At 42.6% G+C, this 23,373-nt stretch overlaps 1 protein-coding gene across 3 annotated transcripts in view; it reads right to left on the bottom strand.

The window, feature by feature from the left end:
* Positions 1–21,671, bottom strand: part of LOC307073690 (unconventional myosin-Ic-like) — a 77,247-nt gene extending 55,576 nt beyond the window's left edge. For 2 of the 3 annotated variants that reach the window (XM_079733612.1, XM_079733613.1), the window contains exon 1: positions 19,300–19,620. Coding sequence is in view for 1 of the 3 variants with exons in the window: in XM_079733611.1 (XP_079589737.1) it covers positions 21,493–21,579 (87 nt within the window). In the remaining 2 variants the exon portion in view is untranslated. Of the gene's footprint in view, positions 1–19,299; positions 19,621–21,492 lie in introns of those variants that run through there. The other variant, XM_079733611.1, reaches the window with a different exon arrangement.
* Between the last annotated feature and the right edge of the window lie 1,702 nt (positions 21,672–23,373).

The following is a 23,373-nucleotide window of genomic DNA, read 5'->3' as shown; positions in this document are numbered from 1 at the left end:
TCAGATGAGGTCAGAGACATACAGCAGACCCGTTGAGAGCCCCGGGGAAAGCCCCCCGGGGCTGTAAGATAGCTCTGCAGTATCTCAGTATCTCTCTCCACGCGTGGTAAATAAAATTCCCTCCTTTTGCTTCATAGTTACCATACCGAAATACTTTAACAAATAAAGTGAGTTAAAAGTGACCCGGATTGAGCTACTTTCTTCAAGAACACGACAGAACCCCCTGTTTCAGCTGGAGATCTCTTCAAGAGCCAGTGAATCCCCTGTTTTAGATGGAGTTCTCTTAAAGAGCCAGTGAACCCCCTGTTTCAGCTAGAGCTCTTTTAAAGAGCCAGTGAACCCCCTGAGAGTGAAGGAGGGGTCCTGATACGTTCCAACAGTCTAGGAGGGGTCCTGATACGTTCCAACTAATACGCAACAGTCGTTGCGTATTAGTGAAACAGTGAGCAACGATTTGTGTATGAAATGTGCCTTCATCACTGTGGTGTTACACTGTCAAGCTTAACCCTCACTCGGACAAGGACTTCAAAATAAACAGCTGCTCAGATGGAGCTCCACACAGCCACACACACACCGTGGTGTTGTGTCTGAGAGACTAAAATCCCCAATGGTCAACCACCACCCACGCACCACACAGCCACGAACACAAACCTCCTCCTGTCATCGTCTTGTCATCGGTTTACTTTCAGGCACCTCAGCGTCACCAAAAGACCAGCATTCAACTGTAGTTGAGCATTCACGTGGTGTTTTTGTGAGACTGGCAAAAACTCTATTAACAGTGACACAATGGCATAGATTACTATGTTCATGACCATATAGGAAACATTACCAGTAGTTTGAAGAGCGAGTTTCCATACCAGACAGTAATAGAAGACTAGAACACTTTCCACTGTGGCTCTGTTAAATTGGAGTATTGCATCCCTAGCAACCCAAAACTTCCTGAATATAATACTATCCACTCAAGCACACATTCTCACATGCATCAATATTATGTAAACACACAAAACCAGAGATACATACAGTAAAGATCAACACACAGAATCTCTAAACTGCCCTCTGCAGCTTCTGGCAGAGATTACAACAGGGGTTGGGTGGAGGGGATGATTTCATGTGTGTGTTTGAGATCAAAGTCTAAGCAACTACGTACCTAGGTGCACTCTCGCTCTCTCTCTCACGCTCTCTCTCTCTCTCTCTCTCTCTCATATTTTCACTGAGTTGCAGATGGGACATTTCTATCTGCTGTGGAAAGTGTTCAATGGGGCACCGGTGTGACTGCTTTACTTGTTGTTTTCACTGTTGTCTGTGTGGTGATGATCAGAAGCTCTGACCAAAGAGCTGGTTAAAGTCTCCGCTAATCGACCCAAACCGAAATGAACCTCAAGTCATATCATCCAAAGACTGTAGAACCTGACCCATTATGATCAAAACGAGAACACTTCTGGTCTAATCAAGCTTCAACTCTTTTGTTAATTCCCACATTTCTGCAGGACTACCAAAATCTTTTCAGGTTTGGCCCAAGACATGATGCATTCACCAGGAGTCATTCTGATCCTCACTCGCTGTGCTATTAGCTCTCCTAAAGACGTTGTGTTTCCACGGTGAAATCATCCTGTCGCCTCATCTCTTTCGTTATCTTGTTATGCCCGCACAACGAAAGAGTGTCAGGATTTCAACCTTGTGTAACCCATATGGAATAAAGGGCTACTAAACCCTTTATTATTTAAAGATGCAATTGCATGAGTTCTCCAGTAGGGAGCGCTCGATTTAATTCCAGTAGCAGGAAATTACACTCGAGCACTCCGTTTTCAGGGGGTCACCTTAAACCGTAACACTGGACAGACGGCAGGTATTAAGCACGACAGAAAATCTCCCGGTATAAAACGCCATAAATTAATATTACCACCTTGATTAATTCAGTCATAAATATTTCCATGGTATTAATAAGGTGTTGTTTTATTAGGACCTGAACATTGAAAATAGAGGATAACTGCCACGAATTATATTCTTCACTTGAATCTCCGGGGAGTGTTGCACATGCCAATGCTCAGTGGCGCATAAAGTGGGTATGCACTATATGCGGCGCATAGGGGCGCCGCACCAGAGGGGGCGCCAAAGCGATGAAGGTAAAATTATTTGAGTCTGCATTTTCTGTATTTAACAGCGTTTGTGTAAATGATGTGATGATCAATAACAGAGGACCGTCACTGATAAGGCGCCCCCCCGCTCCATCGCCTCCCTCCCTCCCTCCTCCCCACACAGCGCTCCAGTGGGCACCCCCTCGAGCCCTCCCTGGAGGCGAGCGCCAGTGTTTTAATTTGAACCATATTGTCATCTGATGACACGAACCTCAATATAGAGAGGCAGAGAAGAAAGCTCTCGGGGTCACAACATAGAAAAAGAAAGATTGGGAAGGAGAAAGAGTGCGCAGGGATGAAAGAAAGCTTTTCAAAGTGGTTGAAAGACAGAAGTTTTTATGTCAGTGTATCAAGAGGAGGCTTGTAAATATTCAGGTTAGCTAAATCTACTACTAGTAAAACAACAGGTTACTGTTGTCTTGCAACTGTGTACTGATCAGAATGGAGCCTACAATATAACAGATCATGAAAAGAAAAATAAAGGAACTTGTTTGTGGTTATTTTGTTTTGCTTCAATATCTATGCAAATCTTTGTTTTATGTGAATAGACCCAGTAAAAACAGAGTTATAAAGTTGATAAAAAAATCGATTCAGATAAGTTAATAATTAAAAAAAAAAAATCTGAATCGAGACTGAATCGTTCTACAGTATCGCGATGCATCGAAGAATCGATTATTTTTCCCACCCCTATTGGTTATTGTACTCCAAAAGTTCTAACAGAGTCTATGGTTTTGCATGTAAGCTTTTTGGTGAAGCTAGAGTTGCTGACACGCGCCTTGTAGTGGGGTATAATAACTGGCAGTGTCTTTCAAAAATACTGAAGCACCATGAAACAAGTGGTTATCACATAAATGCATATCTGATGTGGAAAGAATTGGCATCCCGCTTACGCCTAGGTAAAACTATTGATAGCGAATTGCAGAAAGCCTGTTGACTCAAGTGATCGACTGCATACTCTTCCTTGCAGAAAGAAAGCTGCCACTGAGGGGGAGAAATGCACAGTTAGGAAATCTTAGAAATCGAAATCTTCTGGGTATCCTTGATCTCATAGCACGGTATGATGTTACACTGGCAGAGCATCTTAGAAAGGCTGCCTCTAAACACCGGATATCTGTCCTGGTGCACTCAAAATGATTTTTTTGATTCAATATCAGAGTGTGTTTTAGGTCAAATTTGTGCCCAGATCAAAGAGGTGGGTGGGGGGGGGGGGGGCGCCTGCTATGTGTCTGCATACCCCCAAAAAAGTAGGCAGTTGCGCCCTTGCCAATGCTAATGTATTGTTGCTTAGTACTAAAGAGAACAAGATACTATGAATGCTGTTTGAGTTCAGATACCTTTTTATTTGTACTTTTGTGTTCATGGTGTCATTTTAAAATGTGTTTAATGAATCGCTCATGCGATCGCTAATCGTTAGCCACATGCTAAGCGCTAGCTGCTAATCGTTCATACCAGGCTAATTGTATGCTAATAATAGCGAAGGTCAATCACTATGCTAAGGACGCATCTTAGTAGAGCAGCACAGACATGACGATGAAACCTTACATGAACAATGCGCTTATTTTACTTACTTGTTACTGATGGACATTGTTTTGCATACTTAACCCACTGTAAGGGTGATTGAATTAATTTCGTTGACTATAGTGCACTTGTTAAATAAAGTTTAAGAATAATTTCATTCATTTTAATTAAAACATAAACAAATCTTAAAACATAAATATGTATAAAAATACTTTAAATTACAAATGTTAAGTTAGAAACATGGTTTAAAAAGATAAATAATTAATTGATTAAATACTGTGACATATTGTAATTCAAGATTAGTATTTCATTCTTTGTGGTTTAAATACTAATTGTTCTGATAGGTGACAATTCATTTCATTATATTTATATAATGAAATGGTTAAATATAACCTTGGTTATATTAACAAGGTTAAATATAACCTTGTTTTTTTGGTTATACATTGTAATATAGTTGAGTAAAATCCCATGTTTGATACAGAATAGTACCAGATAACTTACAATTCTGTACTATTTGTGCAGGTTGTTTTTTTTGTTTGATCCTAGGAAGATTGAATCTACGATGGTGAGCTTTGCCCAATAGAACTGTGGATGTGTTGGATATGGCGTGGCCAGCCGTGAACACCGCCATAGACGATTGTGACGATTCATTCATTACAGATAAGACAACAGATAGATACACACTAACCTACCCGGGTAGTAGTAAGAGAAACTGAAACACACATATCCGGATATCCCCCCCCTGGACTAGACATTCCTTGACCGAACAACTCCTTTCCCAAGGAGTACTGTAGCTGGGGAATCCAGCTACAAAGGACTTATTCTTTTGGTTTTGTTTGTTATTTTCAAAAGCTTTATTTTGTATCAATGTCAATGTTTTTTGATAAAAGGCATTAAAATTGCTCATCTATTCAACCAACTCCCTTCGTGAGTCATTAGTGTTTAACTTCTTAAGGACCTGGACTGATGCTAGCATCCTATCTGCCCATTCCGGCTAAGACCACGGGTGCTACACTTATATTGACCGTGATCAACCATGTCCGTTATCGGACATGTCCTCCGCATCAAGAGGTAGGATAAGTGTGGCTGCTGCCACTCTATTTGTTTTGGTTTGACCACAGATGGAGGCAGAACTATGGAAGTAAATTGGTGCCTTCGGATTTTGAAAATAAAAAGTCATTAAATTCTAAGCACTTAGAATGGATGCATTGAAATACATTTTTTGCCTCTGAATATAACTTTAACATTTTCAACAAATCATTTTCACATTTATTTTTCAATGTTAAAAAATCTAAATCAAATATTCAACGTTAAAAAATTAAATTAAATTAATTCAACATGCCAAAGTCACCTGCAAAATTCAATGTATGAAATTCAGTGTTAACATCCGGGGACCCAAGGAAGAGCAATCCATCCTAGATTTTAGATCGCGGTAAAGCAAGGAGAGCAAGAATAGAAAAGAGCGTCACTCGCTGGTTCTTTCTTTCTTGATACAAACGTTAATTCTAAACAGCATTTTACACAGTGGCCTATAATAGGAAATGCTCAAAGATAAATCAATGTCATTAAACACTGACTATAGCTTTTTATGGGGAGAGAAGCAACGGTGGTGGACCTTACTAAACACCCTATCCATTGTATCGGTCTGTAAAATGCTAATCAAATAAAATAAAATGTATTTAATAAGCACATTTAATATCAAACTTAATATCAATCATTTCTCTGTCATCCTCCAGCATTCAGAGCTGTATAGTAAGGTGGTTCAGGTACAACTTGAGTTTGGTGTTGATGCTGTACTTCATTCTGAATGTGTCTCTTGCCATGTTGAGTCGGCTTTTGATGTCATTGCCTGTTCCTATATTATCATGTAGTTGCAAGGTTTTGACTTGGACTTGGTTTTGACTTGGAATAGTAACCGTTTATAAACATAATTATTCCTGCCAATGTTTCTGGTTGCATTGGGGCTGGTTTGTATCTCAAAATGAGGCCAAAAATGAGGTAACCTTTCTTACCCTTTGTAACTCCATGCAACCTTTCTCCATATATCAAAGTATCGTCAGGTTTGAACATATTTCACATTTATGTGCAGATCCTGAAGATGTGAGTTGTTTAGTATGTTGATCTGTACTGAATGGATTCACGTTTCATCTCGCTGCAACAATCAAATGTGCTTTTGTCACTGCTTGCTGTCCACCTCTGCTTTGTCCTCATCTTCTCCCATAATACCGTGCCCCTTTCTGGCACATCGCCCTCAAAGCAGATAACAATGTTCTATAAAGAATGCCAACAAACACTTCCTCAATGCCCATCCAACGTCCAGCAGCAATTAGGCAATTAATAATCATTATAAAGATTTTCGGTTTGTACACATTTTTCTATAAATGTCACGTCCAATAATCTTTTCTGTTCTCTGATGAAGATAAGTGTGCTACCTCTTATTGTCACTAGCACACACCAGCCTTAGGGACGCCTCTACCACACAGGCCTTAGGGACGCCTCTACCACACAGGCCTCAGGGACGTCTCTACCACACAGGCCTTCCTCTACTACCACACAGGCTTTCCTCTACTACCACACAGGCCTTCCTCTACTACCACACAGGCCTTCCTCTACTACCACACAGGCCTTCCTCTACTACCACACAGGCCTTAGGGACACATCTACCACACAGGCCTTAGGGACACCTCTACCACACAGGCCTTAAGGGCTAATTATGGTTCCACGTCGACAAAACGCAAGGACCAGGCAGACCCTTCAACGCAGTCATGAACCTGTTTTGATTCTGCGTCAGGTTTTAGTTAGAGGAGCAATCACAGCCCTTGTTGCTGCGTCGCCTCGACGCAAGGTTAAAACCTTTGGGAGGTGCACGTCAGGCCCTTGTGGTGGCAAGGAGGGTCCACATAGACGTAATTTACATAAACCCCCTAGGGTTGCGTCGAAATGGAACCCTAATCAGCCCTTTAGGGACGCCTCTACCACACAGACGACTCTATCCACTCTGATTGGTCAGCATCGGACTTCCTCCTAAAGAATGAGTCCATGGTGAGCTCCACACTTTCTTACATACACTCAGAGAGTAACATGGCCCATTTAGTAACGACACAGAGCGTTGTTTAAAAAAGAAGTGGGTGTGGGCACTGGTTTAAAACCACCCTTGACTCAATCTTTTTTTTCATAAATGCAGTTCCAGTGACCTTACATCCGTGGGAAGTTTCTCCCTCCCTCTGTCTTGCATTCTTTTCTCTCAGTCTCTCCACCCCCCTTCTCTTTCACTTCCTCCCCGTTGGTTTTAAACCCTGGGGAAGGTCTTGGTTCTGCAGCACGACTCCCAACACTCACACATGAATTAATTTACTGCATTTACTAGAATAAAGCCGCCGTCAGTTATAAAGAGGATAACATTTCCTTAACATATATTAATGGTATTTCTGTGACTAAAGAGCTTTCATCCATTACTCAACGGTTCTCAACATACCAAACACCAGGTCATACAAACAACCCTACAGTACGCTTACTTTGATCTGACAGTATAGCAGCGCCCTGTGGAGCGTGTTGAAGTTAGGACTTTGACCAACACTTTGCTACAAGCCTGACTTAACGATTCTGGAAAGCACTAAGGTCGCAGGGCGAACTGAGCAATACGTCATCAGCGTAGACATGTGTTAGCACAGCGAGGCAAAGTCAAATAAAACAAAGATATTTCCATTCAGTCCTAAAGAGTCATCACATTCACATTATAACACACACACACACACACACATTTAAGACCTTCCATCCTGACGTTGCCCAGATCTCAGACTATAACAACGGGGGGTTGGTAGTGTATTGCTTGGCATAACCTGTATCTACTTCATGAACTTTGACCTCCATTCTCCTCACCCTAGAACTGACATTCAAGCAACGGCAAGAATGGTTGTTCTTCCTGAGAAGCGTGTTGGACGACCCTACACCAGGCTGACATTCCCACTGCCTTACCTGATATTTATTCTCTCTCTTACTCAAACAGGAGGAAGAAGGAGTGCAAAGGAAAACAGGGTGGGCAAAAGAAAGGTCTTTATATAAATGACTTCAGAGCGGTCGGAGGCAGCTGTGATGTCAGAGCTCAAGAATGCAAACCATGTAGGCGGAGGAAAGCAGAGAGACGCATAATGAGCAGGGAGAGAATGAGAGCTGAGGGAGGAGTCGGGTGAGAGAGAGAGAGAGAGAGAGAGAGAGACTATATGTGACTAAACAAGACAGAGAGAGAAAAGTAAAGTAAGTAAAGTTTGTCTTAAACTGATGTGTGTGTACTAATCCTAATGGATGATTCCAATGACCATGGTGTCAAAGAACTCTGTGCTCTCCTTTGCCTCCGTTTTTTGACAGCATTGGAGGTATTAGACAAGCCATCAATATTTCAGATTCAAACATAAATGTTTGATCCCCACCATGTTTATTAGAAGTAATGTGGCAATGATGACACGATTTAATACTAAACTTTCCTCTTGTCCTCCAGCAACTTAATAATTTCTTAGCCTCAACGAGCTGCTAGGACAACTTCCAGTCAGGATTTCGACCACTTCATAGCACCCAAACTGCTCTGTTGTAAACAAGCTTTGTACACAGACTCCTTCGACACGGTTGAAAATTCAATACTTTTGGTCAGATTTGAGAATTGGCTTGGGCTTTCCGGTCCAGTATTAAAGTGCGTTAGGTCATATCTACAAGAAGTTGTTGTTATTACGGATTCAGATCTGAAATCAAAAGCCACATCAAGTCAGTGATATAATCGGCCTAGCATCACAGGACTAAGGACGAAAAAAGAAAAATAAACGAATCTGGTCCATGCATTTATTTCTAGTTAGTTAGGTTATTGTAACGGTCCCTTTCTTAGCAGCTACAGCTTGATCAGAACGCAGAAGCTAGAGTTCTAATGAAGAACAAAACATTTGAACACAGCACAACAATTCTCCAATCTCTGCATCGGCTCCCTGTAGGTCAGAGGATTATTTCACAATACTGCTGCTCACCTACAGATCACTGAACGATTTAGGCCCACATCATCTCACTGAAAGGCTTCCCTTCTTAAGATTAACTGAGACATGTCAGCAACTGGTTCCCAGAGTCAAAATAAAACCTGGAAGAACAGGATTCAGCTACAACACTTAGCTGGAGTAAACTGAAGATCTGATGAGAAGAATCAAGGTTGAGAATGCTGAATTATAATGCAATGTTAACCTACTCCTATATTATTGTCTTTTTAATCAATTGTTAAGTGTCTTTTATGCATTTCTTTAAATCCTGCTTTATTTTATTGTATGTTTTAATGTGAAGCACATTGGCTCTGCATTGTGTAAGGAATGTGCTACATGAAATAAGTTGACTTGACTAGTTATATAGTAACATCATGGCAAGAACATGCATGCATATGCATGAACCTGCGGGCACACATGCACACAAACACACATGCCCATACACACACACACATTCATTTTCCCACAGAGAGACACCAACTTGCCTGAAAACAGGGGCAGGTGGTGACTTGCGACTGGGGTAGGTCATAACATTCTTATCTTCCTAAAGATATTGGTGACACCCCGTCCCACACATCTCCCCCCCTCCTCCATAGACACTCGCTCTCTGCTTCTCACTAACCTCTCTTATGTCAGAGGGACCCTCATCTCTCCCCCTTGCTATCTGTCTCTCTAATTCTCTCTGTCTGTCCGTCTATCCGTCTGTCCGTCTGTTCCTATATATGCACGTCTTACGGCCTGTGTCTCTTCCATTTGGCTGCTTTCCTCTCCGTTGGTGTGATCCTGGTATTATTTATACTAGGGCTGGGCGATATGGACCAAAACTCATATCTCGATATTTTTTGTTCGAATGGCGATATACGATATTATAACGATATTTTGAATAAAACGGGTAAAGTGTGTTGTTTTAACTCCACGCCACAAGTATTCACCATCAACCATTTATTTAGGTTTAGTTGTTTTTTTTTGCTCAACAAAGCACAGCTGTGCTTTAACAACAGATGTGTAAGGGATAATGTATAAAACGCCGTCATTATCGGGAAAATAACCCCCGACAGGGCGACTAGGACACCGACGTGCAGTGGAGTTGTCTTGCTTCACCCTGAAGGGGCTTATTTTCGATGACCGGCGACGTTCTATACATTATCCCGCTTATTACACGGATACTTGCGTAAACGAAAAATAACTTCATGGTGTGTCTTTTTACAATTCATTTGTAACCAGCATTCGTAGTGTTGATCAGCAGAGAAATAGTCCGCCAAAGTTGTGACGTCGCTTAGAAACCAAAGACGCCGGGGCTGACAAGTTACCGGACTACTTGCGGAGTGTTACCAAAGACGTCATTAGAGGCAAAAGATCCTTTGTTTTCCTTGACAGCGGTCAATTATACTCATGATTATACTTAGCAATGGTGAATTATCAAATATAAATTCACCGCCGGAAGTTGTGAAGGGCCCATGCAAGTGAACGGAGCGTTCCACGGCATTGAGAAGAGCCGTGTAATAAAAAACAATAGTGTTGCCTGTTTGAAACATACGGAACCCGCACAGGGGAGACGTTCCCTACAGGGCCGATGCTATCGGGGGCAACACCCTTCACTTTGACTGGCAGTGGGTCTGCCAATAGGTCGGAATATGGTTGGAATGAAGCGGCCACCGATTCTTGACAGGCTGGGTACTTTATTCTTACACACAACCGGACTTGTTCATTACTTCGCTAAATTGACACGCACGCTACCGCTCGCTCTCCTGGCTCGTACACTGACTCGCTGACGACACACAAACACACACGTACACTGCCAGTGATATGCGTGCGATACCTTCTCGTGCTCACGAGATACTTTCTCGTGAGCACGAGAAACATTAAAAACATTTTTTTACCCCATGTCCCTTTACGGGTTCCGTACTCTCTACCACCATGTGTTTATTCAAAGTTAGTTGTGATGCGTAACGTGGGTGGGAGAACACTGCGTACATGTAAGGGGCGGGATTGAGCAACTGAACATGGCTTGTAGGCTCAGAGAGCAGCGGTCGGCTGCTCTCTGAGCCCACCGCTATAAATTGAGCTATAAATTGTACTACCGGTATATCGCCCAGCCCTAATTTATACACACCCCGCGCACTCTTATAAGGGCCAATGCCCTGCCATAGGTTCAGTCTCATGCCCTCCGGACTCCACTGCAGGCCATCTGCACCACATCATGCAGGCTATCAGTAAAGGAAATAAGTGGCGGCAACAAGAGTGGAGACCTTACCTCTAGGGCTGAACGATTCAATGGATTCAAACCAACCTCCCCCCCCCCCACCACCAAATGTAATAGAACGCATTTGTATTTATTTTTATTTTACAATTCAGTAATTAAACAACAATGTTATAAAATCAATTCATGCATCAATTCATCTTAGACATAAGCCTGGCCAAAAGGAAAGAGCAGTTATATGTTGACTGCTTCCAATGTTGTGTTGGTCGTACTATAGAATGAATGTATTGCTTGTTTAGTGAATAATACAGAACATAAGGAACTGTAAATAGAAAAATCGCATACTACATCGCAACCACAATATTGCTCGACATAATTGCAATTTGATTATTTCCCCGAACCAACTCTACACACTAATCCATTGACTGTCCCTCCATTCCCATTTAGGATTCATGTGTAAAGGTCTGGGCAACACTCAGACCAGACGGCTCACCTTGTTTAATTGCTTAAGGAAACAGACTAAACAATGTCTGCTCCCCCCCCCCCCAGTAACAAGATGGGACCATCCGAACTAAAGGTGTAGCTGGCCATGTTGAGCTGAGGGGCAGGGGCAGGGAGTGAGTGACTTAATGAAGTTGTATAATTGGGAGTTTCTCTCAACCGCTATCTTATAATAAACAACTAGACATTTGTACAGCTGTGTATTGTGAAATAAAGAACACAGATAGGTGTGTTGCAACTATAAAATCGCCATTAACACGTAGGCTCCGGATGTATAAACCTCAAGGCTGCACTGTTAGGTTAGCTTCAGTCACCCAGATAGGTCAACCCGACATAATTTCAGAAGAACATTATCAATCGTATGCAGAACAAGCCTTGTCCCCCCCACACATTCATATCTATTTCTGCCAGTGTGTGGAGAATACAATAGTATGAACCAAAAAGTGGAATAAGTCTGAGGCATTAAACCAATGACTCTATTCTTGGACCACTACATCTTTTGGGTGTAGCGCTCACATGTATTTATGTATTTCCTCCAGAACATGTGTGGTCCATAGTTACTGCGTCAGAGCCACGCGAGTGCTACGATGACTGGATATCAACAACTGCATTTCCTGTTAATACTAAGAGTAGTATAAAGGAAGCTTATACTTCCTCTTTTCTGATTGGCTATTAATAACCCATTGGCTCTAACAAATGAACCATAAGAAAACTTAATAGTTGTGGCTAGAGATGTTGCCCAAGTTGTTCCCGTTGCAACTGTTTATCCAGGCAGCCATTTGTGTTGTTTGAGACGTTACTTTGTTTGTTTTCTTATTTGCACCTGTTCCATAAGACCATAACCCAACAGTGCCATGACACCATTACCCAGCAGCCCCCTGTACCTCCGGCCTCTCCTCAGGGCAGGGGGGTGGGGCACCCAACCACAGATGACAACCACAGCTGGCAACCACATCTATACTTCCACAGATTGAAGGAACTTTTTTGAATGCATACTCATTCACACACAAAAACAGAAATAAAAGGGCATTACGTAATGTTCTCAGCTGAGGACGGCCTAAAAATATCTAGTTCTGAATACAACTGTCTTGAAGTTTGAAAGTGTCTGTGTTAGATTACACAAATAAGGAAATGTGAATGTAGTGTGGGCTGGCTGAACTCTGAGGAATCCCCAGATAAGAGAGTGGCCCGTGAGCAGTGGAGGATCTGGACCTCATCGAGGGGCCAGGAGAGTTACTCCACTAGGGCTGTCTCCAAAGAATGAGAGGAAAGCTCAGCGGTTTGCAAACACATGTGCAAACAAAACTCCATCACACATAAGAATGCAGGCACTTCAAGTCAAACAAGTCTCAGGAATAACGATACACACACACACACACACACACACACACACACACACGTCACACACACACACACGTTTAATGGTGATATATGTACGTGTAATACATTAATTTGTTTACATATCTGTTCATTTACGCTTTTGTTCAAATGATAGGCCCTAATAGCTTTAGCAAAAGCATACTGTTTTGTTGGTTTCTGCAATACATTAAAACAGCCGTATTGCTAATTATTGTTTTGTAATACTTTATCATTTATATTTGCACCACCTACCAAATCCGGCACTATACTACACTCATCTTTACACAAATACCAATATTATCTTTATATTATTCTGATCCAACTATTTTGGGATGTGGATAATAAATATTTGGTTGTTAACAATATCTAATAATTTCAAATCTAAATAGTTTCACCCAAACTCATGATGCTGGCTTGGTCTAGATCAATGACCAAATAGCTATAAATTAATTAATTTGGGTTTAATCAAAAGCATCCCAAACAATTTTGGCAGGCATTGTGGTGAGTGGGGTTTACCAGCAACACCAACAACATAGGCCACATGTTGGTTCAAACAGCGGCAGATAAGCAAACATTGTTGTTGTGGTTGTTGGTGGTGGTTTCGGAATGTCAAACTTTGCTGGGGGTGTTTGAGGAAGTGTGTGAATAATGTCTAGAGAAACTTGACAAAGGATGCTAAAGTCTACCAAGTTTACAGTAAAAGAGAATAAGGTGTGTTCCAACATTGAGAACAGCATCAAATCATCAAGATTTTTTTTCTTTCGCATTTGTTTCGTGAATTTGATGGCATAAAATAAAACAGGATCTAGACTATGTGTAGATCCTGGGATCTACACTATGTGTAGATCCTGCTTTAAACTCTGTGCTTCTCTTTGGCGCTACAGCAATTTCAGCATTTCCAAGATCTGCGACTGCTGTAAGTTAATTGCAGTAAGAGTAAACAAGACCCTCTCTCTCAATGACCCTGGGCTTTGCAGGCCCACGCCCCCCCCCCCTCCCCGAAGAAAACGCCCTAACAAAAGCCAAATAATGCCAACTGCAGCTGGCTTCTGACAAGCAGTTGTTCGAGCCAACTGTCTTCTTTAAAAAAAACTGCAGACTGCTCTCTCTCTCTCCCTCCTTTCCGAAACTCAGCATATCACCCCAGCGGCTGTGCTGGGTGGGGCTGGGGTTGGGCGGGGGGTTGGTTAGATGATGTGCTCATAATAGGCCAGGCCCAGAAGAATGCATTAAAATTTCTATCTGCTTGTGATGACGTGAAATTAATATTTTTAACCATGTTCGTCCTTTTGGTGTTAGATGGAAACGTCTCACTTTTTTAAGCAATGTCTTTGAAAGACCATTTTCTATATTTTGATGCTTTTTTTCTGCTTGAGTGTGTTTGCCTGCGGAGTGCGGACTGACCATGTTGAGGGTCGGGAGGCCAGAGCGCCGGGCGGTGGCAGCAGTATACCAAGGCAACCCAAAACCATAGATATAATTTGGGTTTTACCTAACACCGCCTTTCAATTCTTTGATCACGGACAGGGCGATATGGTCAGCTTGATTGTTCTGAATGTGTATAGTGAAGTGTGAGTGTGCGTTGGGAGGTGGGTGTGTGAATGGTGAGGTGGGATTGGGACGTTTGGCGATATAGAAGGCTGTGGGAACAAGATCACACACGCACTATACTTGTTCCCCTCCTTATCTAACTGATCTCAGCATGTTGACATTTCTCCAGGAGCCTTTCTCCTTTACAGACGCATGCACACATAGTCAACAGCCTCCTGTCTTCATTCGTTAAACTCTTATTTAATGAATTTCTAAGCTGAATTCTAAACGTTTTCTGGGCTGCACTAGAGCACATCCCTTCTAATGCTGCTCTCTTAACAGAAAACCTGCAGTGAACCTTCAAAGTACTTCCTTGTCAAATAAGTCAATGAATAAACTAAGATAAATATTCTCTCTTTATCTCGCTCCCGGTTTTACACCTTGTCTCACACCTGTTGTCCAAGGCCACGCCTGTAGCAGTGTTGTTGTGAGTCAGTCAGGTAAAAGGTTAACCACAATAGTAAATGGATTGCATTTATACAGCGCTTTTCCAACCAGTGGTCACTCAGAGCACTTAAAATTATTGCCTAACATTCACTTGTTCACACACACATTCGGCTGTGTCAGCCATGCAAGGCGACAGCCAGCTCATTGGGAGGAGTTTGGTTAGGTGTCTTGCTCAGGGATACCTAAACACGCAGCTAAGAGGAGCCGGTGATCGAACTATCAACCTTCAGTCAGGCCAGTTGGCCGGATCTACGTACCTCCCGAGACACTGCTGATAGTGAATGCTTACCTAGCGTAACCACAATCATTGCAGCAGTGGAACAAGAGGTCAAACATATTGAAATAAAGTACGAAGCAGAGGAGCCAACAAGTCTTCTTTTGGGTTCTTTAAATGAGAGACACCATCATAGACAATGTGATGCGTCACCAGCCTCATTGATAGGAGACAACATTGAATCTTGAAATAAAGGGAGAATTTTGAAGATAGGTAATTTATTATCATGTCACTTACCTAGCATAAACCCACCTTGGAAATACCCATTCAAGATGATATCTCATTATTAAATCAATAGAAGATCAACACAGCCCTCTGCCATATCTCAAAGTAACATCACATTTCGTTGAGAGTATAGTTATTGCTGATCAAAGTCCCTGCTCCCACTCTAAAGTTCAGACTCATCTGATTAAGACCAATGGAGTGAATACACTACTCACACTGTGGTGAAATAGGCTCTGCCATGCTGGCCATGTAGGAGGTCGATGGTTCTCCAAAAAAGGTTTTTCAAATTAAAAAAATAAAAACAACCAAGTGTGTAAAACGTAGAAACACTGTGGGATTGGGCACGCCTAGAGACTTCCTGGATAAACCAGGGAGAGTCTTCTCTCTCCGTCTCATGCTTTCTCAGGGTTAACTTTGGCTCTGTGTAGTGGCAGCGTCTCTTGTGGAATCACACTAAACCACAGCGGTTCATTTAGAGGTAGGGACACCATTCTATGCATTTATACACCGTTTCTTCATGGTTCTCAGCAGACTGCCACCCAGACCCTTTCAACACCAAGTGACCTCAAGCCCCCCCAGCATGAGGGCTCAAACTATGTCCTACATTTGCAATGGCAGCTGAACTGTACATAGAACCAGTGGCGAATGGTTGGGCATTTGGTCTGATGGACAGGTTATAAAGGTTATAAGCTTTGAGAGGCTTTGAGAGGTTTACTATTCAATAGGGCTGGGTATTGGCAGGTACCTCACAATTCAATTCAATTCGATTCTTTAGGTCTTCATTCGATTTGACATCGATTCGATATTGATCCAATTACTTCGATATCGATTCAATAATACGTGCAGATTTCAAAAATACCTAAATATTATTTAGAATTAACCATTTCAAAATGAATTAACCATTTCATTGTGCTTTAACTAGAAAAAGGGAATATACCATTGTATAGTATTGTTCCTGAGATAAACTTGCAGCATAAAAGTAATAATCATAACATGGAAAAATGTAAAAGGGCATGTACATTTAGGCATACTCGCTTCTAGATTACAATGACTGAGTATGCTTTTCAAAAAAGTTCTGAATCGAAATTGAATCGAGAACAAATAAATTGCAGTGCATTGATGAATCGATATTTTTACCCAGCCCTACTATTCAAGTGGATGAAATTAATGGATGTAATACCTCTGTGCCTCTGTGCACGCCACAATTTTGAAAGATTCAAACTTGTGGGTGTCGCGAGAGGCGTGAGTATCATGCAAGTAGCCTATATTTAGAGGAGCTCACCACTCAGACTAAAATGAAATCTAATATCATCCTCATAATCACCATTTATGTGGTTTATAAAACATGAAATGCCCCTTCAGGTCCACATCCAATCAAATTCAACATCTCTCCCCTACTCTTTCCATTCCATGCAGTGAGCTTATGATTGGTCCGCATCTACAAACAAGCACATGCATGTGCCGTGCAGATGTGACCCAAAACCCTTGGATCGGGTATTGCTGGATTGTTTTTAAAAGATCATTATGAGATATCCATTCTCTCTTTAGAGAAAAAAAAATATCCCTGTTTGATACAGCTCAAGTAGGACATGTATTATAAATCGACTCTCTTATATTGCTGCTTTGTCACAGGTAACACAGTATATGTATAATAACCCTGCTCTCTATTCTAGTGATGCTCCGTCACAGTTAGAGCAGTATATGTATAATAAGCCTGCTCTCTATTCTAGTGCTGCTCTGTCACAGTTAGAGCAGTATGTATCATAAGCCTGCTCTCTATTCTAGTGCTGCTCTGTCATAGTTCGAGCAGTATATGTATAATAACCCTGCTCTCTATTCTAGTGCTGCTCCATGCCATACACAAACTTTGAGCGAGGAACTCTGTGGTTGCTATGGGACTTCATAGTCATATCAGGCTCACCCTGGCGTCTAGTACCGTATCTCTCCCTGCTACTATCGGTGCAGGGTAGCAGAGGCCTAGGCCGTTAGAACTGTGGATGGCTGACAGGCTCTCGCATGGTTCATATAGATAGATAGATAGGTAGGTAGGTAGGTAGGTAGGTAGGTAGAAGTATCTGGTGTTGCGTTCTCTGTGTATGATTCACTATTCCCACATCCCACTCAGAGCTGAAGTGTTTGTATAAATCAGAAACAAAATGCCCTGACACATCCAGACCCCTCATGAAGCAGACAGCAGTAAGCCTAGTAGCTGGTTAGGGTTAGTGTTAGCTAGGATATGTGTGTGCGGAACAAGTTGACGGCACAAGGTCAAGTGCAGGTTGGGTCCACACATCTACACAGAGGCTCAAGGTCAGACACAAAACAATATTTGTGTGTGTGTGTGTGTGTGTGTGTGTGTGTGTGTTCTCAGGTGGGGTTCCTGTTGCCAAGGGGATGGCTAACATCCAGATTACAGCCTATGAGTTGCAGGTGTATCCTCCACCAACACACAGACACCAAACTATCCACATCAATCTGTAAAATGGGATCCTAACTTTTGATAACCTGTGTATTGTCATATTGACATCATTCAAACAACAACCCATATCAGTAAGATCCAACTTCCAAGATATCTAAACATCTCTAGCAGGAATGAGCTATGGAGTCAAAGCCAGAGGAATTTTCCCCAGCAGAATGCACAGACATCCCATAACCATCTGGCAAACGAACCAGTACAAGTCTCGGAGTGGTATGTGATAATAACAGATAAGTGAAGTAAACATACTGAATGAGGAGGTGCAGGAGAAGGGAACTGGGGAAAATACCTCAATCCAAATTAATCTCATTATTCAAGTATTCTCTGCTGTATTCCACCGACTGTCTGCTTCTCCACTCTAGATCCACCACTAGGAAACGGTCTGCAGGACATTGTTTTTCTAAGGGTCCGAGGGAAAATAACCCTCAAACTAGTGCAGTGGAAAATTTAGCTTGGGTAGCTATGGCAACCTACACTGGAGAGCAGAAACCAGATCTGCTTTGGAACAATGCATAGACAGAAACATATTGATCTGGGCTATTGTCCAAGTTACATAGTTATGCCGTAAGGTAAAATGTATAGCTTGTATAAACCTTTCTGGCTTTTTAACTGATTATTTGGAAGGCAGTTGAAAACCATCTAGGACAGCTCATTGTAGGACTCAGGGCATTATTACATTCCCATCCAAGCAACCTATCATTTAAGCAGCTTAACTAGACATCACTAAACAGCTATATTAACCAACACACATGCCATGTAATAAGGGACAGGACTCTGGGGGACAGCCTATTTGCCTTCCAGTAATGTATGTCGATGCAGTAGCCAAACCCTCAACAAAAAGGCAAACAACAGGTCGGGCTCAGAATGTATTTCAATGTATGAATTTATATTTAAGAAAACATGGATTCATGTTTGGTGTACAAACATTGTGCGTTATTGATGTTTCATCACCTTGGAATTATTGTCAGAGCTAGATCATTTCACCCCCAATGTGACACTGTCAATCAAATGTCCCTACTCCTCATATACATTAATATAAAGTAGTATTCATTTAATAACTCCTCCTGCCTTTGCTGCTGGGCTCGTTCGGGCTTAATAACGCATTTCCTATTTAATTCAGTGTTTGTAGTGTCCACTGTTGTAGACATGTGTTGGGGGTAAATGACACATGTCTGGGTGTCATCAGACTGACATGCGGTTCGTCTGATTCCTACATCCAGACATATCCTTCCGACTTCATGCTATAGTTGTAGGCTAACATCAATCAGTAACTGGTCAGAAGTTCATAGCGTCCTTGGCCGACTGTCAGGCCGTGATTCCGCACTGTAGTGTGGCCGGTGTTAAAACGTGGAGCCTCCGACCCACCGAAAGCTCACCACAGATCTCCATGCGCTGGCTTACCCATCGGCCAGCATTCGCGCCGAACCCCAATAAACTACCAACATCAACTGCAAGAAAAAAAAGTTTTTCCCAGGCAGAAACAGATGTAACACGACTGGGGGAAGCGTCAAGAAGCCCCGACCGGCCGGTAGAACCGCAACACGGTTCCGTTAACGGCGTACCTTCAGACAGCCCGAATACACCTCCACAGTCGGTCCGGGTCGCCTCTGGTTCTTCTCGATCTCTCACCGGTACCACTGCTCTAGTCCCGGATCTTCTCCGGTTCTTCTCTCTCACCGGTACCACTGTTCTAGTGCTCCCAACACACGCAAGGTATCCCGGTCTGGATTCAGTCTGTACTGTCCGTGTGTCAGTAACTTCTGTCCGTCGGTCTACGAGTCCTCTGAGTCTCCGAACCCTCCCACCATGCAGACCAGTGAAGGTAAAGAGGATTGCTTGGTGATCGGATCCCTATCAGTGCGGCGTGTGAAGTCACTGTTGGCTGTGTGGGCCAACCTCTCATATTGGGCAACACTCGACCATGAGCAGTCCTACCAGGAAGTGCAAATCAGCCATTTAGGATCACGCATTATTGTTACCACTGCACTCATACCTAGAAGACTGGATAAGCTGACATAAAGCATCTGAAGAGATATCAGACAACCTTCTACACATTGATGAACACCTTTAAACGTCCACAAAGTTTTACTGAACCTACTTACACATCTGTGTACTTGCAGAATAACGTTCAAGCTGAAGCCGAGCTGGAAGCTGCATGCTGGCTCTGTGGTTCCATAGAGCTCTTATACCCCCTGCTGTGCACATGTGTCCACTGCACATGAGGTCACTGCACATGAGGTCACTGCGTCTTAGCCAAAATGGTTTAAGGTGCGGCACTCCCATGCAATGCGTTGGCCAGAGATAAGTTCACTCCTGTCAAAGGAACCGCTCATCAATCATTGATTGGTTTAACAGTCGTGGGTGTTACTCCTGCTGTTAAAGAAATGTATGAATAACCAGTGAAGGTAACAACAAAACTCAACTTTAGCCCAACTCATGTGAAACAACAAGCCTTTACAATAGGTGTACAGTACACATGCGAACACAGGTGTGAATTATGAATGAATGAGCTTATGGGTTTGTACCCAACAGTGCCCATAGTTCACGTCATGAGTCCCACTACTATTACCTATGTGATGAGGCCTGTTCTACATGGGTTTATGACACACTTGAAGGTGACTTTATCCTGCTGACGTAGCATGTAATGTGGCTGTGCTGCCACACAGGGGAGTGATCAATCAAGCCCCACAGTCGGTTCCCGGATGCCCCTGACAGACATTAATCATTTGAACAAACATACACGCCAACGCGCACACACACACTGTCCCTCTATCTAACACTAGGTACAATTTCCCTGCTCTCTAACACACACAAACACACACACACACACACGCACACACACACACACACACACACACACACATACACACACACACACACATACACACATACACACACACACACAAACTTGACCCAGGGTGATATGACCTTTGTGGAATGCATGGAGGGGGAGGGAGAGGGTCTTTGCGGAATGCTTTTGTCATTTCCTCCCATGGCGTCCAGCTACAGTACACCAGCTCCCTGCTCAACCCTCCTCCTCCATCGTCACAGCCCATGGCAGTGATTATCACACACACCACCAAAAAATGCTAACTACATCTCGTAAACTCTGAACTCATGCTATTAATCCAACGGCAAATCAATGTATTCCCTTGAGAGAGAGTGTTAATGTCCATATTTACATACACAAGGTATAGTTAAAATATTTCTGCATTTGTATCCACTCAAAATGACCTCAATACACCATTTATTCCTGTTGAGTCAAGCAGTCACCCTAGTCCTGTATCAGATCATTCTTGTAGTTGTTAAGAGGTATATTTATAAATGTAGCACAATTCTTAAATCGACATCAAAGACCAATCATATCTTACAGGCATCAGCCTAGCTGACACTTGACAAATCCTCCATCGTACATTATAGTCATATTATGTCACATTTGTGACATACAGATACTCGCTCACACAGACACTCTGTATCTATCAAACCAGTTTGAAGTGGTATAAGAACCAGCGCTATAATGTGTGAGTCTCTCTCTCTATACCAGGCCTGGGTCTAACGCCAAATACATCACAGTGGTTGAAAGTATGAGCAGAACAGAAATGAGGCGAAATAATGTTGGAAAAATATTTATACAAATATTTGCTTGCAGACTTTATATAGTGACTAAAGAAGGTAGCTTGTGTGTGTGTGTGTGTGTGTGTGTGTGTGTGTGTGTGTGTGTGTGTGTGTGTGTGTGTGTGTGTGTGTGTGCTAACCTTGCAGTTATGACAGTAGCTTTCTCCATTGCACGGGGAGAGGATGATCTCCCCCGTGGGGATGAGCTGGATCTTCAGTTCCATCATCTCTATCTCTCTCTCTCTCTCTCTCTCTCTCTCTCTCTCTCTGTCTCTCTCTCTCTCTCAGTGCTCAGTGTTCGCAGCCTTGTCCGTCTGTCTTTCAGTCTTGATGTGCTGCTTTATCTCCCAAATATTATCAACACTTTCCCCGATGGCTTCTCATTGGTCCTCAGGTCAGAGATGAACGGGAATGAACCGACAGAACACTACACGACTCCTAACAGAAATCACAAACATACAAGCTTTAGTAACACAAACAAAACAAAAGGAAAGTGACAGATCTATTTTCAAAACAGACAATAAAATGATGATACGATTCTGTACAATAACACTGTCACCAAAACATGAATTAAGCTGTTTGTTGGCAGAGAAAAAGCTTCATTACCTGAGGCTGGGTCCCTTCTTAAGCATGGGAGAATAACACGGAGCCGAGCAACATTTGTTGGCGTTCTTTATTTTGGAGCAAGTTTTTTCCTGGGAGGGTTGTGCTCTTAACAGAAGGGTGTTACCTGTTTTAGAGACGAGAGTCACTCTGACGCCTTCCCCCCGAGCATCAGACACCCCCCCCCCCCAAGCATCAACCCCCCTTCCTCCTCCGCTGACGGAGGAAGTAGACGCGCTCATGGATCAGTACAGAGGATATGAGGCTGTTGACGAGGGTTTGGTTCGAGATGGACGTCCCCTGAGTTTCTGTGTGTATTTGTGTGTGTGTGTGTTCACATGTGTGAATGTCTGCGCGTACCTGTTTGTGTCTGTGTGTGTGTGTGTGTGTGTATTTTTGCATGTGTGGATGCGTGTGCGTGTGTGTGTGTGTGTCTATGTCTGTGTGTGTGTTGATGCGTGCGCATGGTTGTCTGTGTGTGTACAACATTACTCAACATTAATCAGTGTCCTTGACTTTAATATTTCATGTTTTTGCATTGTATGACCTACTTGTATATTTTTTGTTATAGTTCACTGTGAATACTATTATGCACAAATTAACTGAGAGACATTCACAAAGCACTCAATTGAGGCCTCGGAAATTCTAATTTCAGTGGTTAAACAGCTTAAGACAATAGCTGTTTCTGATTGGTTCCAATTAGGGCCACTCTGCATGCAAATCGTTCCAAAGGGCATCAGCTGTACTGATATAAGGTGGTTGTGTTGTTTAGTGTCATAGTTGTTCAAGGATTTACCATCAAATAAGCTATTATTGAAGTTGTGCAAATATCAATAAGATTGATGCATCGCCAAGAGATTTCCCTACGGTATGTGTATGTATGTGTGTGTGTGTATGCATATGTAAGTATGTATGTGTGTGTGTGTTTGTGTGTGTGTGTGTGTTTGTGTGTGCGTGCGTGCGTGCGTGCGTGAGTTAATGTCTCCCAACAGTCTGCTCAAGGGTGTAATGGATGATATTTTGAGAGTACAATACACCAGGCATAAACACACACACACACACACACACACACACACACACACACACACACACAAACAACTCTCAAACTTTGTATCCTGCCGGAGACATTTGCTACGCACACTACAACGTTTGTGTGCACATACACACCTGTATGCGCACACAAACACACACACACATACGCTCAAACAAACACACACACAGGGAGAGATGTTAACACAGTGTTTAAGGATCCAGGTTTTACCTCTCTATTCTTTGCTGCAAATAAAGATTTAAAATGGACATGTGCAGACACCCAATCACACATCTGACCTATGAGGGGCCCACTGGAAGTCCCTGAACCACAGGTGACCCTCCAGATAACCCTCCCAACCATGGAGCCCTGACTGCATTCCAGTGAG

This window comes from Pollachius pollachius (genome assembly GCF_949987615.1).
Source record: "Pollachius pollachius genome assembly, chromosome: 3".
NCBI classification, from domain to species: domain Eukaryota; kingdom Metazoa; phylum Chordata; class Actinopteri; order Gadiformes; family Gadidae; genus Pollachius; species Pollachius pollachius.
The sequence above is the reverse complement of the archived record's forward strand: the minus strand, read 5'-3'. Positions and strand labels throughout refer to the sequence as shown.